The sequence below is a fragment of the Pithys albifrons genome, chromosome 14 (genome assembly GCF_047495875.1).
Source record: "Pithys albifrons albifrons isolate INPA30051 chromosome 14, PitAlb_v1, whole genome shotgun sequence".
In the NCBI taxonomy this organism is placed as follows: domain Eukaryota; kingdom Metazoa; phylum Chordata; class Aves; order Passeriformes; family Thamnophilidae; genus Pithys; species Pithys albifrons.
In genome coordinates, this window is record NC_092471.1 from 11,998,480 (window position 1) to 12,023,421 (window position 24,942).

Below are 24,942 nucleotides of genomic sequence, written 5' to 3' on the forward strand. Positions count from 1 at the left end.
GAAGTCAGCTGAACCTGCCAGAAGAGACCTGAACTTGTCCAAGACAAAGCCCACAGTGTTACCAATACATTCCAAGCCACAGCAGAAATTCCACTCCCAGAGCACCCTGTGGACAGGGAAGCACTTGGGAGGAGGTAAGCAGTCAAGTGGGTAACTTCACTGCAACAAGCCACCACCCCTTTGACCAGGGCTTCTCATGGTAGGTAAGTTATGCATGTGTATAAATATTCACATACTCAGCACCCAAGGCAAAGATAATAATTTAAAAACTCCCACCTTAGGTCCAATATTGTCATTTTATCCCAAAAAGGTAATACATGAACAAACATGCCAGGCTGGAACCCTTACAAGGTATCTTTGGGCTGACACATTACATGTATCTCAGCTTCTTCATTAGACAGTCATTCCTTAATTCTGCTGCTCTATGACTCTCAGTGCTTTCAGTACTGCGACTGGTACATTTCCAAGTATTGTAATTTTCCAAATACAAAACCACTTTAATTCTTTTTTTTCCAATAAAAGCTGCTGATTATCTCCTAAATGTCTCCATTTAATGAAAAACACTTGTTATTTCAAGTGTACATTTTCCCACTCATTTATTTACAACCATCTTTGCTAAGCTGAAAATTTAGGCTAAGCTTGAGTTAAATAAAATCAACCATTAAAGGAGAATACCAAAATATTCACAGAGCCAAAATCTAGGGTAGGATAATTACAAAAAAATATTTCTCCATGACATTTCACTTGCCCTTGGGCAAAAATGATTCATTTTGACATCACAAAATTTAACACCTTTTTTTGCTTGCTTTTTTTTTTCTCAGACCATGATAAAAATAGGTACAAGGAGACCAGTTGATGACTCAAGAAAAACATTCTATTTAATCACAATATGTACATCCAAAATAGAAATTACAAAGCTGCAATTCAAAATACATTCACAACACCACTCTGCCATGGCCAATGTGACAGATACAAAGGGGTTTTTTGCAAGCTACTGGCAAAAAAGGAATTCCAGCCATGGACAAGTCACTCACAGGCATCAAGTGAAAGGAAGACTAGAAAGGCAGCAGGGGATGCAGGGGCAGGAGACACCTCAGACAACTGTAGCTCTGCAGCTCCCTTTCACATTCACTCACCCCCTACTTACCTCTCTCACCAGCCCCCAACAGCTCCCAGCATCTCCTGCGTTCCAGTGAGGTTTTGCCCTTTCACTCCTAACCTGTGGTGCCAGGCTAACATAAGACTGTTTCCTACATCACTAGTTCATACTGAAATGTTTTGCACACAAGGCATTGCAAATGTGCAATTAGGCCCATTAGAAATGTAACCATATTTTACATTTGGGCAAGCACTTTAGTTTATATTGCACTCAAACTGTCCCTTTGCAGTGAAACTTGCCTGAGGTCACTGAGGAAGCCTGTGGTAAAGCTGGGAAAACAGACCCTGCTTGCAAAATCCCACTAATGTAGGACCATCACTGCACTCTTTCAGATTAAAGTGTAAAGTAATTAATATATTGAATTCCTCATTGTCATCCTCCTCAGGTTACTTCATTTGCTTCTTCAAATAGTCCTCTCTTTCTTTAGATCCACTTTGGAGCTCAATTTTCCTCACATTAGAGACTTGTTATCACCAGCGACAAAAGCAAAGCTCCCCTTCTCAAACTGTGCTGCTGGTGGCTCAGAGCAATTGTACATCAAGTACGAAGTGTATCACTTGCAGGGAGTATGAATAATACCACGCTGCTGCTTTAGTACAACTACATCTCTGCATGGAAAAAAAATGGCACAAGAAACAGTAAAAAAAAAGTATCCATACCTCCTTTTCCTTCTGCCAGTGTTCCCACAGCTTAATGGAATTCAAATATACTTAATATAAATGATTAAATAAAAGGGCAAATTAAGTTTCTTCTTGGTCAAAATCAAGTATAGCATCAGTTTGGCATCTTCCATGTCCTCTGTCAGTGAATTAGTACTTAACACCAACACCTCCAAGGTATTGTCCATCATTTATTAACCTGACTTTTGCAACCCCATGGACGGTCTCTCTCTCCTTGGTGCAGGAAGTTACCTAATTCTAATGAACACATCCAGCATTTCTATGGCACAAACAAAAGGTTATTTCAATTTCTTCCTCCCTGCCAGTGAGCGCAGTGGCAGCAATCCCTCAATCCACTCATTGGCAGCCAACATCATCTCCTGCCAAAAGGCCACCTCCTCCTGTGTGGAGTCCATCCAGTCCACAGAGATGCCATAGCTCAAACCTGGGAAGAACAAGAAAATGACAGCGTTGGGAGCGACACAAAGAGTTTTCATTCCATGCAAAAATATTCAGTGGCATGTAATTGTTGCAGGCAGTCTCTTAGCGTAAAAGGTGCTGACTTCCCTCAGCAAGTTGCACCCTGAACACCTTCTGATCTTCTGCAAATGAGCTCCATTTTACACCAGAGTTCAGAACAAAAGTCACTGCAAAAAGCCCTAAAAGGCAAGAACCCTAAACATAACCTCCCAATGCTGTTGGGCTCAAGCCTTTCCTATGTCTTTTTGAATGGTAAAGAAGGTCTTAAAGGCTTGGTTTTCCCCTTAAAAGATTTTCTCGTGGACAGGTTGAGGTATTCATCAAAATTCTCTTGCTTCATTTGTATAGGAATCAAACATACTATAGAGTAGAAGTGTGTACATCAATTCCAAGTCAATTATTCAACTAATTTTTCATATGCTGATTACTTGTTGATGAGATAAAAGTCTAAATTTAGATCACAGCTAATCTGGGGCTTGGTATTTTAGTATCTTGCTTATGGGCTTATTCATGTTGCCCATTCCCACGGGATAGTTCACAGCCCTCCTGGTGACATTAGAGACTGAAAACAGAAAACACAAGCAAATCCAATAACCAGAGGTGCAGTTGCAAGGCAGATCTTCACAAGCCTTTTCCTTGAACCCTCAAGGAACAGTTATCCTTGACTGCAACATTCTGAAATCTCTGAGAGCACTTCAAGGCTGGAAAGTCACCAGGTGGTGCTGTCCTGTATGACATTCCAGTTCATCTCTAAACACTTTCCTGGGAGGAGCAGCAATATGATGTTGGTTTGTCATGTAGCCGGTTTTCCTCTAACAGCAGGAAAACCCTCTGACGGACCCAGGGGGATTCTAGAGCTTTGCAAGACCTCAGAGCTAATGGTGGTAGAAAATGTGGGAACAGAGGATTGTTACCCTGGTACCAGGGCCCCCTCCATCCAAACACAGTGCAAGTACCAAGACTCTCACCAGTTACTGGGACTCCTCTCCCCTGGTTTCTCCCTAACAAGAAAATGCTCTGCAACTTCCTATTGTATTTCATGGCTCAGCACTATGGTAACAGTATTGAGTTAATATAAGGCAAAACACTTACCTGTCCCAAGGCCCAGCCTGATTCCTCCAAGGAAATGGTTGGTCAGCTTTTCATGATCCCACACAGTCAGTTCAACACAAGCATCCTTTAGGTCCTCTGTATGAAAGCCATCGTACACAATAGTGTGATTGAAAACAGGGTTTGTGTCTCTTTTTATGACTCGGGTCTTTTGGTAACTCTTCTTACTGGTGTCTGGAAGCACATAGCTTTGGGAGGAGAGAAAACACAGCATGAGGTACTGAATAGCACCAAAAATTTGGATTGCTCCTATGAAGTTCCTTGGTCTAAACAAGTCTCAGTTCTGAAGTGAGGAGGAATTGGGTTTCAACTTAAGAAATCTCTGTAGATTTGACAGGGAATGTTTGTAAGTCCTGGATGAATTCTTTTCTGCCACAAAAATCCATTTTAAAAGCAAACATTTCCAGAAAGGAGGGCACTTGCTTAAATTTCCCGGTTTTAACAAATCTCTTTTGCAAACTGACATTTTACATTTAAAAATGGACATTACCTTCATGTATTTCTATTTTCTTAAATGTTCATAACTTATATGCCCAAAAGGGCATTTGAAAATGGTCAGTTAGGCTTTTTGACCAGCCAACCTTTCTGCAGAACTCTAGGGATTTAAAATACAGAAGAAAACATAGTGACCACTTCAAAGCACTGAAAACATCTTAAAATCCCCTTAAAAGATTTTTAATTTTCTGGAATACTTGCAGCACCTTCTCCCATATAATAGGCAGAACTGATCTTGCAGGTTGCAGAAAACATGTATATACTAAATTCTGGAGGAGATCAAAGCAGGATACAACTGTCTGTATGTCAGTTCTGATGAGTCCCTAACAAATTCCCAAACTTTGCAGGCCACTCTGTGTCAATGCAAAATTCAAAATGTCTCATGAACACACTGGGCTGAGGTGCAGAGCCCATCACTCAGATGTTACTGAGGTAAATCAATGAGTCACAGTGATTGACCAAGAGCTTTATCACAGCAAGGATTTTCCTAATTTGGCGACAAGTAGCAAGGACAGTTCTCCCTTGCAGAGCCCAGTGCAACAGGAAGGCTTTACAGTGTGGAGGCACAGCTTGGTGAGCCTGAGAACAGAGAAGAAGCCACATGGCTTTGTGGGGGCACAGGCCCAGGAGCAGAGCCAATACCATGCTCCTGCACTCACCATTTCACAAAGGAGTCAACTCCAGAAGGACGCAACTGCAGCAGGTCCTTGACGTCTTTGACCCAAATGTGAACTTCACCAGAGGGAGGATTCTTGGGACCTGCCATGTAGGAGACAAGAAAAACTGTCCCACCAGTCCTTGCAAGAGCTCCAAGATGACAGGTTTGCTCTTCAGGACGTGGGGGAGCTGCCTGACTCCTCTGGGTGCTCACTCTCTCTCTCTGGGTGCCTCAGCACAACTGCCAGTGCTGTCACACTTGCAGCTGCAGGGGCTCCTGAAACAATGTGCTGGTGCTGCTTTCAAACAGGAAAGGAGCAGGAACTGCTGAGCCAACCCAACCTTGTGCCTGCCCCACAGTAACACGGGTTTTGCGTTCATCACAGTACCCTACAGTGCCCTCAGTGCTCCTAACAGCTGAGGAGTCTGAAATTGCTGAGCCCTTCCTCTCTCCCCAACACTCGTCCGGTAAATCCAGATGTGAAAAACAGATGTAGGCTGTAGGCAGTGCTATCAAGCCCTGCTGGTTGTGCCATTGTGCTGATCTCTAAGATCTTGCTCTAATGAGAATCCTCTAACCAGCCCTTAAACAGAGGAGGCATTGCAAGCTGTGTGTCTACATATGGGCAGTACTTAATTAATGAACCACATTTTACCTAGGCTTCCAGGGGGGACATATTTAATAGACAAACTCATCACTCCTCGATGATCCACACCATTAACAGCAGACAGGCTCTGAAACAGAAATAGTTATGACTGACTAAATGAAGGATTCTGTAAACACAGCAAGGCAAACAGCTTTGGAGTTCAATGGAGGGACACAAATGGAGAAACTGAGTTTGCATGGCTGGAGCAGCCCCTTCTCAGTGCAGCTGCTTTCTTTGTGGCTTTGATTCCAAAGTCTGTCTCTCAGAATCAAAAGCCTGAGGATTCAGAGCAAGGCTGCCCTACCAGACATGTCCAGCTAAATGTAATTAAGCATCTTGGTTCTTTTTCTGATGAAAAGGGATCTCAAATCAGACCAGAAGCATGCAGCAAGCTGTACAGACTTTACAAACAGTGGCACTAAAATATTTATCTCCCAAGTCATGCTCAGCTGCTTCACTTAGTACTCCACTGTCTGTTTTTAAGGGATGGTCTTTATGTGAGTAGAGAGAATGGCAAAGGCATGTCGGAGTTTCTGTGATTAGTGTCAGGTTGCATTTATGAAAGTGTCCCCATAGATCAGTCACCAAATAAGACCCAAGAAGGCCATTGTTCAGAGCACTGAATGCTGCACTGACGTGTCCAGGGGCTGTTCCCTAGGTGCAGTTCAGGTTGTTCTGTTCCACCACACCCAAAGACCTCGGAGGACTCAGGAGGGACTTCTGCCACCCCTACACGCTCAGTGTTGGGCTCAGAACTGGGACTGCAGCTGACACTTACCCGGGGCTTCAGCGGGTACCAATTGAGTTTCCTGTTGCTCCAGTCCCAGCTGGCCAAGTCTATTTCAATCTCTCCCAAGAAACTATTACGTCCCAGTGGATCATTGTGCCAAACAGACAGGTTTAATTTTTGGATCAGCAATACCATTTTCTCTATTTTATACTAGAGGAAGAAAGAGAAGTCAGGCTATTCAAATTTTTGTTCTGTATCTTTCACAACCAAACTACTCAAAAGCTTGAATAAGCTCCGAGACACTCACCCCATACAAGCACTACTAATGGACTGGCCTTACTCTGAACATCTCTTTTTTTTGTCCTGCAGCAATACCACTACCCTGACAAAGCTTTTCTGCTGAGCACAGGGAAATGTGGCACTCCATTCATCACAGGGCAAACCCAATATTCTTTCAAGAATTATTAACACAGGCTTGGGCATTGTTAAATAATCCTCTATGCCTTGATGAGTAAGATCACATAATGCAGACCTTTCTTACTAGTCCCATGCCTTGTGACTACATTCTAGGGAAGGGGAGGACAAGCACCCCTTGCTCTGGCTGAAAGCAGCACAGGCTGCAGGTCCCTATTGCATCCAAAGATCACTGTCTGGTTCTGACATAGAATCTTGAGTGCTACACAGATGGGTGCAAAGAAACCTTTAACATCCCAGGCCTCAGAAACCCAAGGGAAGAGCAAGGCGGTGTTGGTGGCAGGCAGGCAAAGAAGCCTGGCCAAAAAGGCAGCATCTTTCCAGATCTGACCTGGCAGAGGTGCCTGCCACAACACAGGATGTCAGAGCACGTATTTGTCCTTACCCGTAACACCTCATTGTAAATGGGATTCACTGTCCTCTTCTTCACTGAAGTTTTCCTCTTACCCATCCTAGCTTTGTCTGGGAGCAGGTAAGTTTTAACATACCTAGAAAAGAAAACAAACTCCAGATGGATACTGCCTCACATCTCCAAGCTCTGTAACAAGCAGGTAACACTTGTGAACAGTGACATGTAAACAACAGACCTGGAACTGACTCTTGAAGGGAAAAACTAATTAAGAGACCTGCTAGGATATTAACTTGGCTTGCATCTGGAGTTATAAATCTCACTGGAGATGTATGAATGCCAACAACATGCAGAACAGGCAGCTGTCTAAGCAATATGGGAAGCCAGTAAGGCCATATATCCATTTTCTGAGATGACCAGAGCTATAGCACCTCTATGCAATTAAAATCAGGGAGAAAACAGTCAGGAGAAAAGAGGTGGAATGTCTTTAAGTCTCAGTGTTCAAATCCAAGCTCCTTTTCATCATCTTTCAAACCAGAAATCAATAACCACTACAATTACCATTGTGCCCCTAACAGCACTTCTCTGTTCATACAGACATGAGTCTGCATCACCAGAGTCCATGGCGAGATCAAGGTTCACATGGATGCAGAGAAAATAAATCCTCGTGATAAGAGGAACTGTCTTTGTAGCAATCAAAACTTTCTCAATCTGTTCAAATTTAAGTTTGGCAACACTTTTACTGATGCCAGTGGCTCCAGAACCATCAGCTAGGAAAGTCCCAGCAGTGAGTACGCACCATAATCTGAAGGAAGGAAGAAACCATGACATTTAAAGAAAAAGAAATCTCCAACACACAGAATTCAGCAAAGTACAAGTCAGAAGGCACCAAAGCGTCACTCACGGGTCAGATCTGCCTTTCTTCTCATCCACTACAGCCAAGTCCTTGCACTGGGACACATGGACCTGGAACTCCCGGTTCTTCTCATCATAGTCTAGAGCAAATTCCACAGTACCTTGGGCATCCACACTCCCAAAATCGCCGCTATAGACACTGAGCACACTGCCACTCACCTGCCAGGTGGAAGAGCAAGGTCAATGTCACTGAAATAGGCACAGTCCTGACTTGGTTCTGGGCAAAGACAGTCGTCTGAAAATGCATTCCCAGAGAAATAATCTGCCTTTTCTGTCCTTGTGCCATCAAAGACACAGAAATGGTTTACAGCTGTTCTCAAATAAGCAGAGACTGGGGAACCCAAATAAGGGTCTCACAAGGATGTGCTATCCTAGACCAGAACTTAGAATCACTATTCTTCTGAATGCTAAAGAAATACACAAGTTTTTTCACTCCTAAATCCCCAGACTTCGGGAAATGGAGTCAAATATTACTGGTGGAAACCCACAAGTCTCTTCCCTATACTTACAGTACAAACTGCTGTTCTGACCCAGACCCATCACTAAGATAGGAATATATAGAGAGAACGTGAACCACCTGTATATGAACTTATTATTTCAGGTAGATATAATCACACAATTGCCAATCAGTTTTTAAAACAAGCTAGTAAGAACCCTATTAGACTAGAAATGTAGGAAAAACTAATACTATCTTGTTGCTTACTTACAAAGGGCATGGAGTGGTACAAAACAAACAAAACCCCTGTCCTGAGGAGCCACTGCCCCACCAAAGACAGCAGCTACTTTCCCCCAAAGCCTTCCACAGATGTAAATCTGGAGCTTGGCACCCTGCAGTGACTTGCTTTCCCAGAACAAACTGCATTTGCATGGGATTCTTTTTTTCACATTGTCTTTCACTGATAGAAAGTGATGAAGCACAAGCAAAGCTCAGCTCCAGAAAGATGAGAGAATTTTCTATTGCACCAATCACTCATGATTTCTGACAGGGTATCATAAAAGCTAATGCAGGGTATCATAAAAGCTAATGCTGTTTACAAAGCAAATCATTAACCCTTGGCACTTTTCTGTGGTACAGTCATGAACATTTATCAAAAAACTTTCCAAGGAATTAGCCCAATTCTTCTCTGTCTTCCCTTACTTCCTTTGATTCTGAATATTATTTAAACTGACAAAAACCTGTTAAATGTCTCCTCTCAGTCTTTGGAGCTGTATTTACCATCCCATCAGGATCCTCACCCCAACAGGGCATCCTGGACAAGATTTTCAAGAACACTGGTATGACTTCAACACAAAAGGGTCAGTTACAGCTCCCAGATGCTCCAAATTAGGACTCATGTGCCCCAAGTTTTTAACATATTTATCTACATTCATGATCTGTCCCTACCAGCTTTGCTTCATATACATCCTTTAAATCGCAAATATACACCTTGGAGATACCTGTAACACTAACAGCAAATTCAAGCGCTTTTAAGCAGCACCCTCCCAAATATTGTCTTTAAGGAATCTCTTTAAAATGCTTAACTAAACACACTCAGCTCTTTTCAGCTTTCCTTAGAAGCTGAAGCTCTAAATCATGCTTTTCCTTCCAACTCCGAGTTCCCTCGAATCTGCTGATAAAGGATGAGCTTGCAGAGGTCACCCATCTGCAGTCCTGGACCACAAACATGTCCCTTAATAGCTGTGTGCCTCATTTTCCCACCTAGAAAGGCCCCTCCCCATCTTCTGCATTACCAGGCTTCAGAGCATCTGCACCTGGAGTGGGGGTTGTCCCTTATGGGGAATTTGACTAACAGTGACCCACTGGGTCTCTATTTGGAGATGGCACCTGGATTCACTCCTTTAACCCAAGCAAGCAATTAACCATCACTGTTCTTTTAATAATGTGCCCTGCAGAAACCAACAGGGTGCTCTGGAGGACACATCATCAGAATCAGCCCAAATGCAGTGTCTCTGAGAAACCCTGTCCAGCGAGCCGCCGGCGTTCAATACCTACCGAGGAGACAGAAGCCATGTCGGACGAGTGGCTGCCAATGCTTGGCGTCTTCTTGTGCCTGTTAAACTGGAAACTGATTTCCGAAGCCGTGTCTGATTCAGTCTGTCAGGAAACAAGCAGCATCTTTAAGCTCTGCCATAGGAGCACTTTGCAACACCACAGAGAGAAACCGATCGCTCGGCAGAGTCTCATTAAGCAGAGTTCAGGTTGGGAGAGCGCAGGGAGCCTCCCCAGGGGCATTCCCTCCAACCAGCAGTGAACGTCATCATTAACTGCCTCCAAACAGAGCTGCATGCCCCGCCTGGGCTCGGGGAAAGGGCACAGAGCAGCGCGGTGTGAGACACAGGGAAACACCTGAACTCCTCCAGGACAGAACTGCTGGCCTGGGTTACTGGGGGCATTTTTCTTTAGGCTTTTCTCATTTATTTATGATATAACCAAGGCATGTGGTAAAGCAAGTACTGTTGGTGTCCAGGAGAAGCATTCTCATGAAACCCACTGCCATTCAGGGGATGCTGTGAACACTATTCCAGTAATTTCTGGTATCTAGCCTACCTCAGACAGCAGCAGAGGAGAGGATCTGCTCAGCTCTTTGACTCTTTCAGGTTCAAGAAACTGATGGGGTATCAGATGAGGTTTATTGTATGCTGCAGGCACAAACAAAAAAGGCATCAAGATAGCTTGTCAGGAGGAAAATATGAGAAAGTCACAATTTTGTTTAAGGGCACAAGGAATGAGGAAAAGCTTGTAGGAGGCATTGGAACCAACTTGCCCTGTCTCTGTCACCTGACATTGAAGCTGATCCTCCCCAAGACAAAAACTGCTAACCAACACCTTAGAGCTATTTTCAGTGTATTACATTGAATGTGTGGGAGTGTGCAAACTCCCTCTAGTGGCTTATTTTATTCCCTTATTAGCCCAAGGACATGGATCTTGCTTGCTTTGTGTAGATTTAACTTACAATAAAACCACCTCCTTATCAAAGAAACCAAACGTGTTCACATTTTTATCTCATAGCACATTGCCCTGTACAGAAAAGCTGTAGAATATTTATACCTACAATTTCACCATTGCATACACTTCTCAAATACTCTGCTAAACAAAGACATGGACAATAGCCAAATTATCTAAGAGAAAAAAAAGGCACAAAACTTTCTATCAACTTAGAAAGATGGTTACTGGACTGTTTAAACATCTAAATATAACCTGTTTTTTCTATCTTCATCTTCTCTCAATAACTCTCTTAAAGATAACTTTCTCCATCCCAGAACAATTTGTTTCCAAACATGATCAAATACTTGTATCTAGCCCTCTCCACAGACTACTTGCTATACTACAACCAAGGAAGTGTAACTCCATAGAGAGCTTCCAAGGATGAGGTTTGGGGCTCCAAGTAAGGGCAGGCTGAAACTTTGGGTGTCTGTGTGAACACCCTGTCACTGAACAGCAACACATGTGGGACCTGGAGCTTTGGGCGACCGTGCTCTGTGACATGTCCCTGCACCAAATGATGGGGCAGACACTTGGCACAAGGTACCAGCCAGGGTGGGCACAGTCACAGGGTGATGCAGTGTGATCCCCCTGCAAGCTGCCTCCAACAGAGCCCCAAAGGGGACTCTCCTCCCTGCCGTAACCAGGGGTTGTGTTTAAATGGGGTTGATCAAAGCCTTTAAGCTGCTTCACCCTTTCTCAGGCATTGCCTTCTCACCTTATACCTGGCAGCCTTGGCCTCACCACTTTCCTTTTAGGCAAGCTTTCCTTTCAGGCTTGCCAGTTTTCACCCTCTGGGAAATGTCATTGGCTGTCCTGAACACAGAGGCTGCTGCTGCCTTCCCTTGGGTCTCTGCTGTGGCTGCAGCCCTCTTGGGCTTCTTGGGTACAGGTTTCTTGGCCATCGGTTTCTTCATGTTGGCTGCTGCTTTCTTGATTGCCTTCTCCTTAGCTTTTCTGGGCTTCTTGGATAGTGACCATCACCATAACGCGCACCTCAGCTGGTATCTGGGGACATCAGTCCAGCAAACCTGCTCTGCTCTGGGTGAGCTGAGAGGCCCAGGCTGGGCACTGCAAGCCCACTCTGTGGCACAGCTCACACCCTGCACATAAGGTTTGGCCCCTCTGACCAATCCACTGCATTCCATGGGGGAACAGGAGAGATGAGTACAAACCAAACTTTTGAGGCCCTTTTGCTTTTGCTGAGGGAGCTGAGAGACATACCATCAATCTACCTGCAATTTCCTGGCTCTAAATTTAATTTTAGGCACTAATTTGATGATGAAACAGTATGTCATTTTCCTTGCCTGGTACATGGACAGAAGCATGGTGATGAAAAACTGGCATAACACATTACCTTCAGTAAATGTAAACAAGAAAGAAAGAAAGAAAGAAAGAAAGAAAGAAAGAAAGAAAGAAAGAAAGAAAGAGAAAGAAAGAAAGAGAAAGAAAGAAAAAGAAAGAAAGAAAGAAGAAAGAAAGAAAGAAAGAAAGAAAGAAAGAAAGAAAGAAAGAAAGAAAGAAAGAAAGAAAGAAAGAAAGAAAGAAAGAAAGAAAGAAAGAAAGAAAGAAAGAAAGAAAGAAAGAAAGAAAGAAAGAAAGAAAGAAAGAAAGAAAGAAAGAAAGAAAGAAAGAAAGAAAGAAAGAAAGAAAGAAAGAAAGAAAGAAAGAAAGAAAGAGAAAGAAAGAAAGAAAGAAAGAAAGAAAGAAAGAAAGAAAGAAAGAAAGAAAGAAAGAAAGAAAGAAAGAAAGAAAGAAAGAAAGAAAGAAAGAAAGAAAGAAAGAAAGAAAGAAAGAAAGAAAGAAAGAAAGAAAGAAAGAAAGAAAGAAAGATGTTACTCACTCTCTGTGGTTGTGTAAATGTTCACCATGCTCTTTGCAAGATTAATGCTATTTGCTCGAGCCAATGCCTGAGCAGCAGGAGAATGATCCCCATCTTCCTCTGGAATACATGAAAAGCCAAATCAACATGGTAAACAAATAAACACAAATTGTGAGTGTGTGTGTGTGTCCCTCTGGCTTGTTCACTTTGCTTGGAGCATACAGTTACATTACCCAGGGCTCTTTCAAATCATCTGTGTGCTTTGATGTCTCTCCTCAAGAAAATCTCTTCATACTCTGTCAGGAAATGTAAATACTGGATTAACCCTGTCCCTAAGACAGACCAGCACTTGCAAAGAGCTTCCAGTGAAGCACAGCCATCTGCTAATATCATCCAGAAATTAATGTAATAATAAAGCAGAAAGCCCTAAGAAATATTACAATGATCTGATGTATAAATGGTTGGACTCAATGATCTTAAATGTCTTTTACAACCCAAAATATTCTATGATTCTATGAAGGAAATGTTTGCATTGACCTGAAGTGCAACTCGGGATTTTCACAGGAATGTTATATGAGGCAGGAAATAAGCCATGAAATGACACAATTAAAAAATAAAAATCAGATGAGTCTGTGGAAAATCCTCTCAAACAGGTCTTACCCAGGTACACGAGGACAGGAAATTTGGAAAAAGGAGGTAAGATGCTCTCTCTTCCTAGGTCTTTTGCTTGGCAGAGAGCAGAGCTGTGGGTGATCAGTGCCCACATGTAAAGTGAATTACAAATGACAATAACTTCTGCTAATAGTAACAATTACTACAAAAGCCCATCAAATCCAGAGGAAAAAAGCTGATAAAATGGTAATATTAGTGACACCATCACAGTTGAGAACATGGTATCAGAATCCAGGAAGATCAGACTCCTTGTTCAGTCCACTTTGCTTAGAGTTTAATATCGAAATTATAACTAAAGAACCAAAAAGAACCAAAATATAACTATTATTATATAGTGCCAAAATGGCACTAACAGCCAGTGGCTATATCAAGGTAGTCTAACTGCCAATGTATTTATTAAACACTTTGCTTCACATTTTATTTCTCCTATTTGTATCAGACTTATCTCTAAGAACACAAAGAATTCCTCCAGTCCCACATTTGAAGTACAATCCTGCCAGTGAGGGAAACAAAGTCAGTTCCCATGACATGCTGTAGGTAGCACTAAAGAAATGGAGGGCTGTCCCAGGGTAGGGCACAAGGGCGGGTAGTGGGGAGGCAAGCAAGGGAACATGGCACTGCTTCCTTCTGCACTCATACCGGGCTACATGAGATTTGTTTCCAGAGCTGTTTGCTAAACTTATTCCACACATGATAACTCTGCACAAACTGCATTATGGGATAAATAGACAAATGAAGAAAATGTGCAAAATGGAGAAGGGTTAGGGAAGAAACCAGGCTTAGGGATGGTGCTCTATTTGGATTTCAAAGGGTGTGATTACAGCCCTCAGTACCTGAGTAAACAGCTGAGTCTGTTCCCTGAACAGCTTCTCTCTCTCTGGATGGGTCACCAGGTGCTGGCTCATCTGAAGGCTCACACATTTTTTCCTCAGGTAGCTCTCCATTTATTTCCATGTGGTCATGAGTGCCCAAATCAGATCTTTCCTCTTTCTCATCATCATTTTCACCATCTGTGAGCACAGGCTCGATCAGTATCTGCACCCTGCTCTCCAGGGACCTCGCTGTGGGCTTGCGCTCTTCTGCCACGACCAACTCATCCGTAGGCGTCTCTGGCTCCAATGCGCTGCCAGACACGTCCTTGGTGGGTGACTCGATTTTGACGGAAGGCGCTCGCACAGGCAATCTGGATTTCTTGGAGCAGCCCTGTGCCACCTTCTCTTCCTCTGGCATCAGCAGCTTGCCATTGCTTTCACTCAGTGAGTTATTTCTCGTCAGCAGGCCGCCTTTGTTCTTGGCATACGTGGATCTTGGAATGACGGAAACAGAGCCCTTCCTTGCAGGAGCAACATAGCTTGGTTCTTCCTCACTAGAAGACAACGTTATTGTCCTTTTGTAGGGCGTTCTTGTTTTGGAGGAGGTGCCAGGTTTTTCTTCACTGTTCTGGCCTTGCCCAGACTGCCCAGAGAGTGAGCGGCACAGCTTGAACTGCCTGCCATCTGCCTCCACCCAGCTCGTGTCTGCCGGTGTGCTTCCCACCGACACAGAGTCTGCTGCCTTCTCCCAAAAGTTCTTCAGGTTCTTGAAGTGTTCACGGTCGAGGCCGATATCCTCCTCTTTGTTACTCATTGAGGAGATCGTATAGTTCGCTCCTTGCTTCCCGGCCTGGCTGCTTTCCCCCTCTGTGGGCAGTGCTTTGGGGCTTCCCACCAGCTCTTTCCCTGCAAGGCTGTTCTCTGCTGGCCCCACGGCATTCATAAACTCAGATCTGGGGAAGGTTCTGCTTGGTTTCCTCTTAACTGGTATCTTGCTGGGAGCATAAGTTTCTTCAGGTGGAGTTTTTGACCCCACTGTGGTGCTGGTGGCCCCAGCAACAGCTTCTCCCTCATCTGCACTGTTGGGCTGAGGCATAGCAGCCTCTGAAAGCTTGGTGGGCAGTGGAGATACTCCATGACCTACAACAACAACAAATGCTCACAGCCTGTCCCACTGCATCATATTGAATTTCCCCAGAAGGTCTAGGCAGCAGTTTCTCAAAGGGAAGCCAGAATGAATTTTCAGAAATTATCAATATATTCCTAATTCTTTCCCATATTCAGACTCTAGAAAGCCTCCTTCCATCTGAAGAAAGCCCTGAAAACACCAATCCTTCTCCCTGCAACAGGGCATGGAAAAAATCCACTGAGCTCTAAAATGTTGCTGTGAATTGGGGATTTATTGGCAGCTTCCCCTTCAGTCTGACAGGCTCCCTACTGGCTATTTGCTTACCAAAACTACATTATACATTCAAGGCCAGAAAGACAAGGTAACTTCTCTTGTGGATTAAAGAGCTCAGAGCCAAGCACTCAGTTTAAAATGTACTGAGAGCCCAGAGAAGTTTCAGTCATCACATTGTTTTTTCCCTTGGTACCTGCTGCCCTGGGCATAATTCATACAAATGTTGGCAGCCCATTCTTAAATGTAAGAAATACTCTTTGTTATTTATTTGTACACACACTGAAAAGCATCTTGTCTCTTGGTGTTTGATGTTGAATAACAAAAACAGCAATGGCTCACTGAACAAAAAACTTACCTTTTCTAGACAAATGAAAGCTGTTTGTTGCAGGCACAAATGAACTTGTTCCAGCATCACTCTCTGAGGAAGAGACATCATGTATACTGGACCTCTGAACAGAAAACAAATCCTATCAGTGTACATATACTGGCAAGACTGGAAAAAGCATGTTTTATTTGAGCACAGACCCCAGGGCAGGCAGCCTGTGGAGCCCCTGCTGGTAGGTATAGACTGTGTGAAAGTCCAGGGAATAACAAAACAAAGTGCAGAAGCTGTGCCTGTACTACCTTGCGTATTGTTGCAGACAAATGTGCAGGAAGTCTTGGCTTTGGTTTTGGCAAAATTTGACGCTCTGCAGTTTCAAGAGCAGGTGTGCTGGACCTGTGGGAGAGGAGAAACACCTGAGCAAGGAGGTCTATGGTAGTGATGTGCCTGCTTGGGTGACCAGGCAGCCTTCAACATCATCTCAGTTCTGCTCAGCTGCAGAACTTGCTCAGTAAAAACAATGTGTGTCAACTACTTGGTTTATTCAGATTTTCCCCTTCTGGGAAGTGCCAGAAGACCCCTAGAGCCATGCAGGAGGGATACGCATTTCTATGCTGTGGCCCAGGAAGGAACAGGCCACACCTTGCTTAGAGCTGAATGAGAAAAACAAAGCAAGCTTTTCAGGATTTAACAAACCTCCCCCCCAAAAAACCTGCCAGTAAAGCAGGAGCACCTCAGGCTTGCTGCCTCTGGATCTTTCATTAAACAACACCCACTGATCAGATGCAGGAGGTTTGGAAGTGCTATCAGGGCCCATATTTAATATTTAACTGGAGCAACTGCCACCTCTGAAGAATGGTTCCTCATTTTGCTGTCAAAAAATGCAAATGAAATGGGAACAACAATACATGAGTATGTGAATATTGTAATGGCTTCTCTGTAGTCCATGGATTTGAGTGAGGTCACTGATTTGCTCTGGAGTGCTTTCAGTGGATGTTTCTGCTCAGTTAACACAATGTAAAATCCTATCAAGCCCTGATGGAGAGCACTGGACACAGAGCTTGGCACTAGCAGGAAATGAGCAGTTTCCTCAAACAGTTCATTTTGTCAGTGTTGCTCCATGGCAAAAATTAAACAAATAAAACCATGATTACTTTGAAAACCTAACCAGCGTATTCTGACATTAGAGACAGCTTCCATTTTACTGACCCCTTATCAAATCATGCAGGAAAAGACCTTTGTGGGATAAGCACATTAGCACTTAGTTATTAGGGGAGGATTGATACTTTGACAATTCCTGGAAGAAGGATTTAAAAAATATCCTGTAGAACCTATTACTTATACAGTCTCGGAAACTCAGTTAAAGACCAGGATTTAATGGGTAGCATTCAATTCTCATTAGAAAATGAGCACTGCACACACAGCACAGTTACCTTTCCACTCCTGCACCAGCAACAGGCTCAGGGAAGGCAGGACTCAGGGCAGCTTTGCTTTCCAGACCCATCTGGATTTGCTCATTTGCCTCATCTGTAATATAACAGAGGCAACAGAGAAATGACATTTCATTAAACTTGTAATGGTTGATGTGTTTTGTGTGTGGAAACGAAAAGCTTTTCCCAATGAAAATAAGTCCCACCAGCACAATCCCTGAAGATTTAAGAGGAGGAGGCTGTTGAGGGTTTTGCCTGCTCTCCACATGGATGGGGGAGGCCCCAGGACAGCACTGACTGCATTCCCCATACAGCAAAGGCACTTCCAGACCCCACAGGTGCAGGAGGCCAAAGCTCCGAACACCTGACTTGTGCCAGGAGCTGTCACATCGCTGGAAACCTTCACAGGACACTGCCACGACTGTCAATAAAGTTAATCCGTTCCAGGATTTAAATTCAGCCATTTCCTGTTTTGACTCGAGTCATCCGATCTTGGCAAACAAAGGAGGAGGCCAACAGAGTTAATGAGGAGATCCCTGTTATTTTTACTGGCACTAGGCTCAGCTATATTTTCTGAGCACTCAAAGACCCTAAAGAAAAGACAATAGAAGACAGTAACCTTTACAGCAGATTGCCAGGGTATAAAGTTGCATTAGACATTTTGTTGGCAAATGGGTTTTCTTGCTACTGCAAAAACAAAAGGATTAAACTCTCAAACAATGAAGAAAAACTAAGCTTAGTCTGGTTAACAAGATCTGCACAGATTTATTCACGTGCAGCTATGTCTACTTTAAAGAGAAAAACTACTTGTTACAAGAACTGCCAATCATTTTAGGATATATTTAATTACAAAATACAATAGAGTATAAGAAGCTCAAGGTTTCAGAGGTGACATTAAATACTATAGCCTCACTTGTTATCTAGTTAGAAAAGTGCACAAGGCCCAAGAGCAGGCCAGTCCTACTGACAGACAAGCTGTGATACTGGTGTCACACCAATGCTGCTCACGTGGTGCCATCCAGCATCAGCCCAGTCAGCCTGCAAGTAACAGGGATATCCAAAGCCATCTCCTTGTCTGTGCATTCCCATGGACAAAAATCCTGCATTCCCAACTCTTCCCGCCCACCCAGCGCCTGGCCCTGCGGTGCAGGGGACACAGCAGCCTCTGCTCGGAGCTGTCTGCATTAGGACACACATGGGTGGTGGCAGCTGGGTGGCCCCGTTGTTTCTGCAGCAGGGAAAACTGGGGAGTTGCTCCTGCTGGAAGACAGGAGTCTGGTAGTGTAAGGAACGAGCCAGTCTTAGAGAGCATGTTTCTGAGAGAGGGACTGCTCTGCCCGGGTAAACGCTGATGTGCACAGAGCATCACTGAGCATTGGTTCTGCAGAGAGAGCCCGAGGTGTGGTTGGTGGCACGTGCAGGCGATGGCACGTGCAGGCATGAGAATGCACACTGAGGAGTGTTTATTTATACAGTGAGCCACATCCTCCTCTTCTGCCCCAGACTGAGGGAGGGAGATGCCAGCAGGTAGGGGGAAGTACAGGAACCAAACATTATCCCTTTGCCTGTCATGGCTGAAAAGACCTTTAGAGCCAAAGACTGCATTCATGTCTCTCCTCACTTCCAAAGTCACTGTGTCGTATTTGCTCTTCACTGACACTTCCCCTTCACAAAGAGCTTCCTGGTCCTGGCTGGCAGAGGCAGCAGGACGTGTTCACTTCCATCCACCCAAATCACTGCCATGCTCAATGGCTCAGCCACTGACACAGCTATGCCTGGCTTCTACCACCACAAACAAACAGTATGTTATAATCCGTTAAGACAAGCAAAACCCTTTTGCTAACTTTAGGATGCGATAAAATAAGAAGCAAATTCCAACAGAAATTAGTAGTGACCTGACCAGTTTAACTTGTCCATACATACATTTATGTATGCATGTCTATACCCACTCCTGCTCTAACACTTTTGCTGCTTGACTCATTTCCTATCACTCTAAAACAGATAATACCAGGGAAAAGCACAACTAACCCTGCGTTAGGGCTCACCCGCCTTGGTGGGTGGATAAAATAGTTTGTGGTGTAGATGACTTTTAGCTCTCAATTATTGCACATAAGCTCAAGGAGAAGTTATTTCCAAATTTATCCATCTGTGCTGCTCTGCAGACTGTACTTTATATACAGGGTATCTGTCCGTTTTATAGAACTGTACTACTGCCCATGACTAGTGTTTTCTATTAGAATCAATATCAACTGTGAATACCCTTAGGGATCCACACAACTCTGCCTTCTGAAGGTTAAAACCCTCCTCCAGAAAATGTTACTGGACATTTTCCTGTGCAGGCACAAATTTCCACCCCTCCTCAGCCTGTTCACCTTGCAAAGTGAATGCCAGCAATTACCTCAGTGGGGCTTTTTCAAATGGGAATTTTCTCATTTCATTTCCTAACATGGACTTAAGCCTGAAGACTTAAACTGGGAGTCATGAACATGTTATGCAGATTTCACTAAATGAACATGCACCCCTTCACCACTCTGAAAACCAGCAGAAGGTGAATGATCTTTGCAGGGAAAGAAAACAAGGTGTCAATATGGCAAGCAAAGGCCTTTATCTCACCCACTGCAGACTGAATGTGCACTGCATGGTCAAATCACACCTAAAGGGGCTTGATCCTCGTTCCCTGACGGGCCAGGTGCTGATCTCACCAGTGCCACACTCTTGCTGACAAGGCAGTGAGAGAAGAGCTTGCCCTCATGTGTGAAAGAAGGCAACCTACACAGCAACCACAGCAAGAGCTGAGCACGTGATGGGCAGCAGCAAGGTGAATGTATTAGCTGCAGAATCTTGATCCTCAACCAGTGCTGTAAAATGGCAGTGGGAAAAGTAAGAGGAAGGAATAGAGTCACATGTTATATCTGTGCTTTACCAAAATAAGTCTGAGAATAGAAATAGAGAAAAAAGGGAAGAAAAAACAGTTGAAAAAGGAATAAAGGCTAAATATAAACGTTATTATTATAGTAATTTAATAACATTTGCTTCTTCCTTCTTAAAACAGAATTAGTCAAGTAATGCACATGCAAAGACATAACCTGCATATTACTGCTCTGTTAGAAAGGAGATTATTTTAGATGATAACCTGAGATCACATCTCATATATGTACATCAGCCCTACAAGTTAAATCTAAACCCAACAGTACTTAAAATTTTGCTTTCTTAAGTGGACAGCAAGGTAAGGGTGCAAGACAAAAGGCAGACAATCCTATTCACTGCTGGCTAATAGCTGGGCTGCACGTGACAGAGCATTTGCTTGACCTGGGACCTGGCAGAGGCTGCTGAAGCTCTGCCCCTTCATGCCAAGAGGGTGCAAACACAAATGCACATCCTCAAACAGCCCAAGATGCACCGCAGAAATGACCGGGCAACCCTGCCAAGCTGGGACAGGTTATGTATGTTTAGCATTCTGGAGGTATGATAAAATAGTACATTTAATGACATCATAAATCCATAATACCAAAGATAAAAGCAACTTCATATGAAATATGAGGGGCCAGTTCTGTATGAGAGGCTCCAAAGAATCTGTGCTACGTTATGAGAGCTGTCAGGCATAAGTGAAAAGCAAAAAGAAAATGAGGCTCTCAGTGAAGTCCCCAGTCAGTGTTTAGCTTTGAGAATGTGTCCAAGTAACGTGGAGGCAGGGGGGTTATAGTAAACCCAGGCAATTCCAGCTACAGAGACATCCTGGCCAAGAGGCTCATCAAACAAAGGAGTGATCCATGCTGCTGCTCCCCTGCAGCAGGAATGAGAAGCTGGTCCAAAGAAAGATGGCTGAACTGAACTGGTGGAGATGACAAATATTTGAGTGCTGGACAGCTACTTCTTTATCTAACAGTAGCCCTTACTGCAAAAGAACAGAGCCCGGTTACACGGTCCTTGTTTTAGGGAAGGTGGCAGACTTTGCTTAGAACTGTTTATGATGGCCAAGTTTTCCTCAGAGCAGCAGCAGGAATGTTTGAATATCTGTGATTACCCACCCTGACAACTCATCAGGGAGCTTGTGTGACACTGGGCTGCAGGCCCACAGTCCTGCTGCAGGGTCAGCTGGGCTGTCTTCACCTTGAGGCCTGGATGTGAATCATCCCCAATTCTGCTTTGCACAGATGTTCAGCACAAAGTCCCAGCTCCAGGCTGGTTACATATGGATGCAAAGCACAGTCCTGCTCGTTTCTCACAGGGCTGATTTCTCTTCTCAGCCCAAGCTGACAAATTTGCTTTGATCTGTTTCACAGAGCATCATGAAAATTTATCTGCATGTCAAACATGCAATTCATCTGCTTCAAATTAGCACATGGTCCCAGATACACCCTTGCTATGGCACACAGCCTGGGTCATTCAGCCTTGGCCACAAAGTAAGTCCTCTCTCATTGTGCCAGGGAATTATTTCCATGAAAAAATCTCGGCATGGACCATCTCAAGTGGGCAAATATGTGCTGGAAAAGAGAGGCACCCTTTCCCTTTGCAGAGATGTCACTGACCCCACCACCCCAGAGGTCAGTGAGAGCAGCTGACCAGCTGCTTTTGTCAGACCATTTCAGGAATTGGGGCAGGGAGGTGTGTTTGACCCACACATACCAGTTTGATGGCAGAAATGGCCCTACACCATCCCCTTCTCTTTTTGCTTCTATGGTAAGAAATTATACCAGTGATCTCTAACAAAGAGAAATTTTGGGAAAAAGAAGTTGAAGTGGAGAAAAGGCGATCACTGCACATGGCTTTTGCCTTGGTTCTCTGCCACACTGTAATTTTTACTTTGGACCCTGATTTTGATAACAAAGGATGTTTTTCTACTACTAAAAGCATTGAATAATTCCCTTATCACAACACAAGGGCCGGTCTCCGAAAGTCTCCCAGTACAGGGAGACTCCCATTCTGGACCACTGTCTTATGGTCCATCAATTTGTTTTCTTAAGATGCACATTAACATACTTACTTTCTAGTTTGCCCTTTTTCCTTCTAATTGATGCCCGAAGTAGATCTGGCCCCTCCAAGTCTTCCTGAAACCGTTTTGCCTTCACTTCTGAAAACCATTCACCTGTCACAAACTTCTTCTTCTTTTCATCCTTGATGGAGCCCTGTATCCGCCTGGAAGTCAGTGAGAGCATTACACACCAAAAAAATCTCAAGTTCCCACTGCCCCTGAGCTACTTTTGTAACAACGTCTGTGAGGTTCACCTGCCTGGCACTGAGAAGGATCCAAAGATTATTCTCTGCAATCACAAGGACCAAACCAGCATTAAAACTACAGATGACTTATTATTTATCTGAAACGGGAACAGTATCTTGTAAACACAGGTTTTCACCTCTTCCAAATTCCACAAATCAAAATCAGTCACCTGGCAAGGAGATTTGTCCATTTGCTTGGCAGCCCTGAGGGTTTAGGAAGGGGTGGGGCTGTTTGCATGTCTTGCACTTCTCCATTTTATTTGTCTATTAATCTCTCATGAACAGCAAAGCCTTTTGGATCAAATTTGATGCAAACCACAGAAATGAATAATCATTTAGGGAAGAAACCTGTCCCTACAGCATTCTCCCTGGACACTGCTCCTCTCCCTGCTCCTCCTGCCATGCCAGTTTTGGCACTTACATGGTTAGCTCTCCTTCCTGAGCACAGCTACTCCTACTGTAACTTGCTCGGGCACACCCAGGGCTGGTTTTTGGCACCTAAACCTGTCAGTGCTCTGTTTTATAGCCTGCACTCTAACCTTACTCTGGTTATTTTGTTTTTACACCATGGCTTGCTGAATTAGCTGCCTTTCAGCTGGCACTGCCTCCCACAGCTCATCACAATTCAGGGTCTCTGTGAGACCTGGGAGGCCAGAGAAAACTCCCACGTCAGCTCAGTTCTTGACAGGAAGAGAGGGAAAAACCCCAGATAACCCTGGAGCCTTGATGGGTCATATTTGGCTGCCTGAAGGCCAGGAGGGAGCAGGTGTGGGATAACTGGGCTCAAGCCTCTGTAGGCAGTGCTGGGGCCCCATCAGGACTGACAGCTGGGGAGCTGTGCAGTTCCCATCTAGATCAGGGCTGCACCTGCCTCCACGAGGGTCTCAGAGCTGGGACAGAGGAGATATAGGAACACATTTTGATCTTGTTGACATCAGACTAATATTATAATGCCTTTGACTTCATTTTGCCCAGTAGGTAGATTGTAATGGAACCAAACATGCCTTAGTGCAGGCAGCCAAACTGACAGCAAGGGACTCTTAGGACCACCCTGGTGAGGATCTAAATCACTTCCCTCTCAAATCAAAGGTGTTTTTGCAACAGCTTCGAAAAACAAATGAAACAAAACTGAAATAATCCAAACACTCTTCTCCAAAGCTCCTTTGCAGAGCAGAAATTTACTGCATTCCAGAAAAAACATGGAATTAAAAACAAAATACCTTTATGAAAAAGGTTTAATTCAAAGGAGATGTAAGAGTATGTAGACACATATCCAGCAAGTCCAAGCTACTTCATGCCACCACCAGTTCTGTTCTCCCACCTCCCACTTCAAGCAGAGGCCAGGGCACACAGGCTCCCAGTAGCTTGCTGCAAAGCTGCCTGCTCCCCCTTCAAGCCTTGAGCATCCCTCCTACATGGGGCTTAATCTTTTTTTGGCTCAACAGCAAGCTGAAGATTCATATCCTTAGTTGGGGTAAACTGGCACAGTGCCATCCACACTCATTTCTTGCCGTGGAGAATTTGGTGCCAGAATTTCTTGAGCCTGTCAGCCCAGATGGTCTAATGGCTGGCATTTAAAAAGTGACAGCAGCAACAAGCAATCCTGATCAACCAGACCTGAGCTCCATGATGGCCAGTGGCAAGGGAGCTGAACTGAGAGAGAATTCCTGGCTCTGAAATGGATCCCCTGAAACCTTTGGCAGATTATGTAGCCTCTAACTGCCCCTCTGCCTGCACGAAGGATGCTGCATACACTCCCACCTCAAAGAGCAAGGAAGGGACAGAAAGCAAATAGGGGGGTTTAAATCTCATTTTAAAACACTCTGTGGCATTTATGTGCTACTGAGCAAGTAAAACAAGGTAGCAGCTACTCCCCAGCTCAGACCTCTGACACCAAGAAACCAGCATCTTCCTCCCTTAAGCAGGAAAGGGGAAAGATGCCCTTGGCATCTCTGAGGGCTGATGATTAACTCAAAAGGAGAGTCCAGTCCTGCAATCCTGCAGAGAGGACGGCAGCAACAGCAGGATGGCTGAGAAAGCAGAAAGTACAATGCAAAGATCCATCAGGATCTGAGCAAAAGGGACAGCACTGGTGCAGCCTGCATCTCTCCTTGTTGCACGCACACACACACACACACACACACACACACACGCTCCTCTCTAAAAGAAGTGAAAAAATCCCTCCAAGGGAAGCTCACACCCTGGTGTTATTTCTCACCTGATGCGATCCCCATCCTTCTTTTTCAGCTCTGCATCTCTCTGCAGAACCTTCATCAGCTTTTCATACTCCTCCTCGGTCAGGAAGCTCAAGTCCAACATCTTCCCTACAATCTTCTTCAGTTCCCAGACAGCTGAGGCAATAACAGAGCAGGAATTAGTCCAGCCCAGCCCACTGCAATGCCATGGACAGCCCTTTGCAGCCCACCTTGGTGCGTTGAGCAAGACACAGCTGGAGAGAAAGGACTTCACCACAGCACGGCTTGGGTGGAACCTGCATTAGCACCTGGACTTGCCCTTCCAGGCTCTCAGCTGGCACATTTCTCTGCACTGCATGTCTTCCCCTGCCAGGAAAATTCTCTCAGCAGAATTATGCTCCTTTGCTTTTCT

General features: G+C 44.4%; 1 protein-coding gene across 1 annotated transcript; it reads right to left on the reverse strand.

The window, feature by feature from the left end:
- Nucleotides 1-852: 852 nt before the first annotated feature.
- Nucleotides 853-24,665, reverse strand: LOC139678649 (synaptotagmin-like protein 2). The gene is made up of 16 exons (XM_071569629.1): nucleotides 24,554-24,665; nucleotides 22,103-22,254; nucleotides 17,122-17,215; nucleotides 15,991-16,084; nucleotides 15,722-15,815; nucleotides 13,986-15,104; nucleotides 12,502-12,600; nucleotides 10,224-10,315; nucleotides 9,669-9,770; nucleotides 7,665-7,834; nucleotides 6,797-6,899; nucleotides 5,986-6,147; nucleotides 5,217-5,295; nucleotides 4,563-4,662; nucleotides 3,391-3,596; nucleotides 853-2,263 (listed from the first exon to the last, which is right to left on the reverse strand). Exons 1-16 carry the CDS (start codon nucleotides 24,652-24,654, stop codon nucleotides 2,118-2,120), a joined length of 2,913 nt encoding a protein of 970 aa, XP_071425730.1. The 5' UTR covers nucleotides 24,655-24,665; the 3' UTR covers nucleotides 853-2,117.
- Nucleotides 24,666-24,942: the final 277 nt, after the last annotated feature.

Coding starts and splice junctions, on each gene's coding strand:
- LOC139678649 (XM_071569629.1), bottom strand. CDS start 24,654: ATGTTGGACTTGAGCTTCCTGACCGAGGAGGAGTATGAAAAGCTGATG. Junction 12,601..13,985: donor AGACTCAGCTGTTTACTCAG/GTACTGAGGGCT, acceptor CATGTATTCCAG/AGGAAGATGGGGATCATTCT. Junction 4,663..5,216: donor TGTCCCCCCTGGAAGCCTAG/GTAAAATGTGGT, acceptor CCTACATGGCAG/GTCCCAAGAATCCTCCCTCT.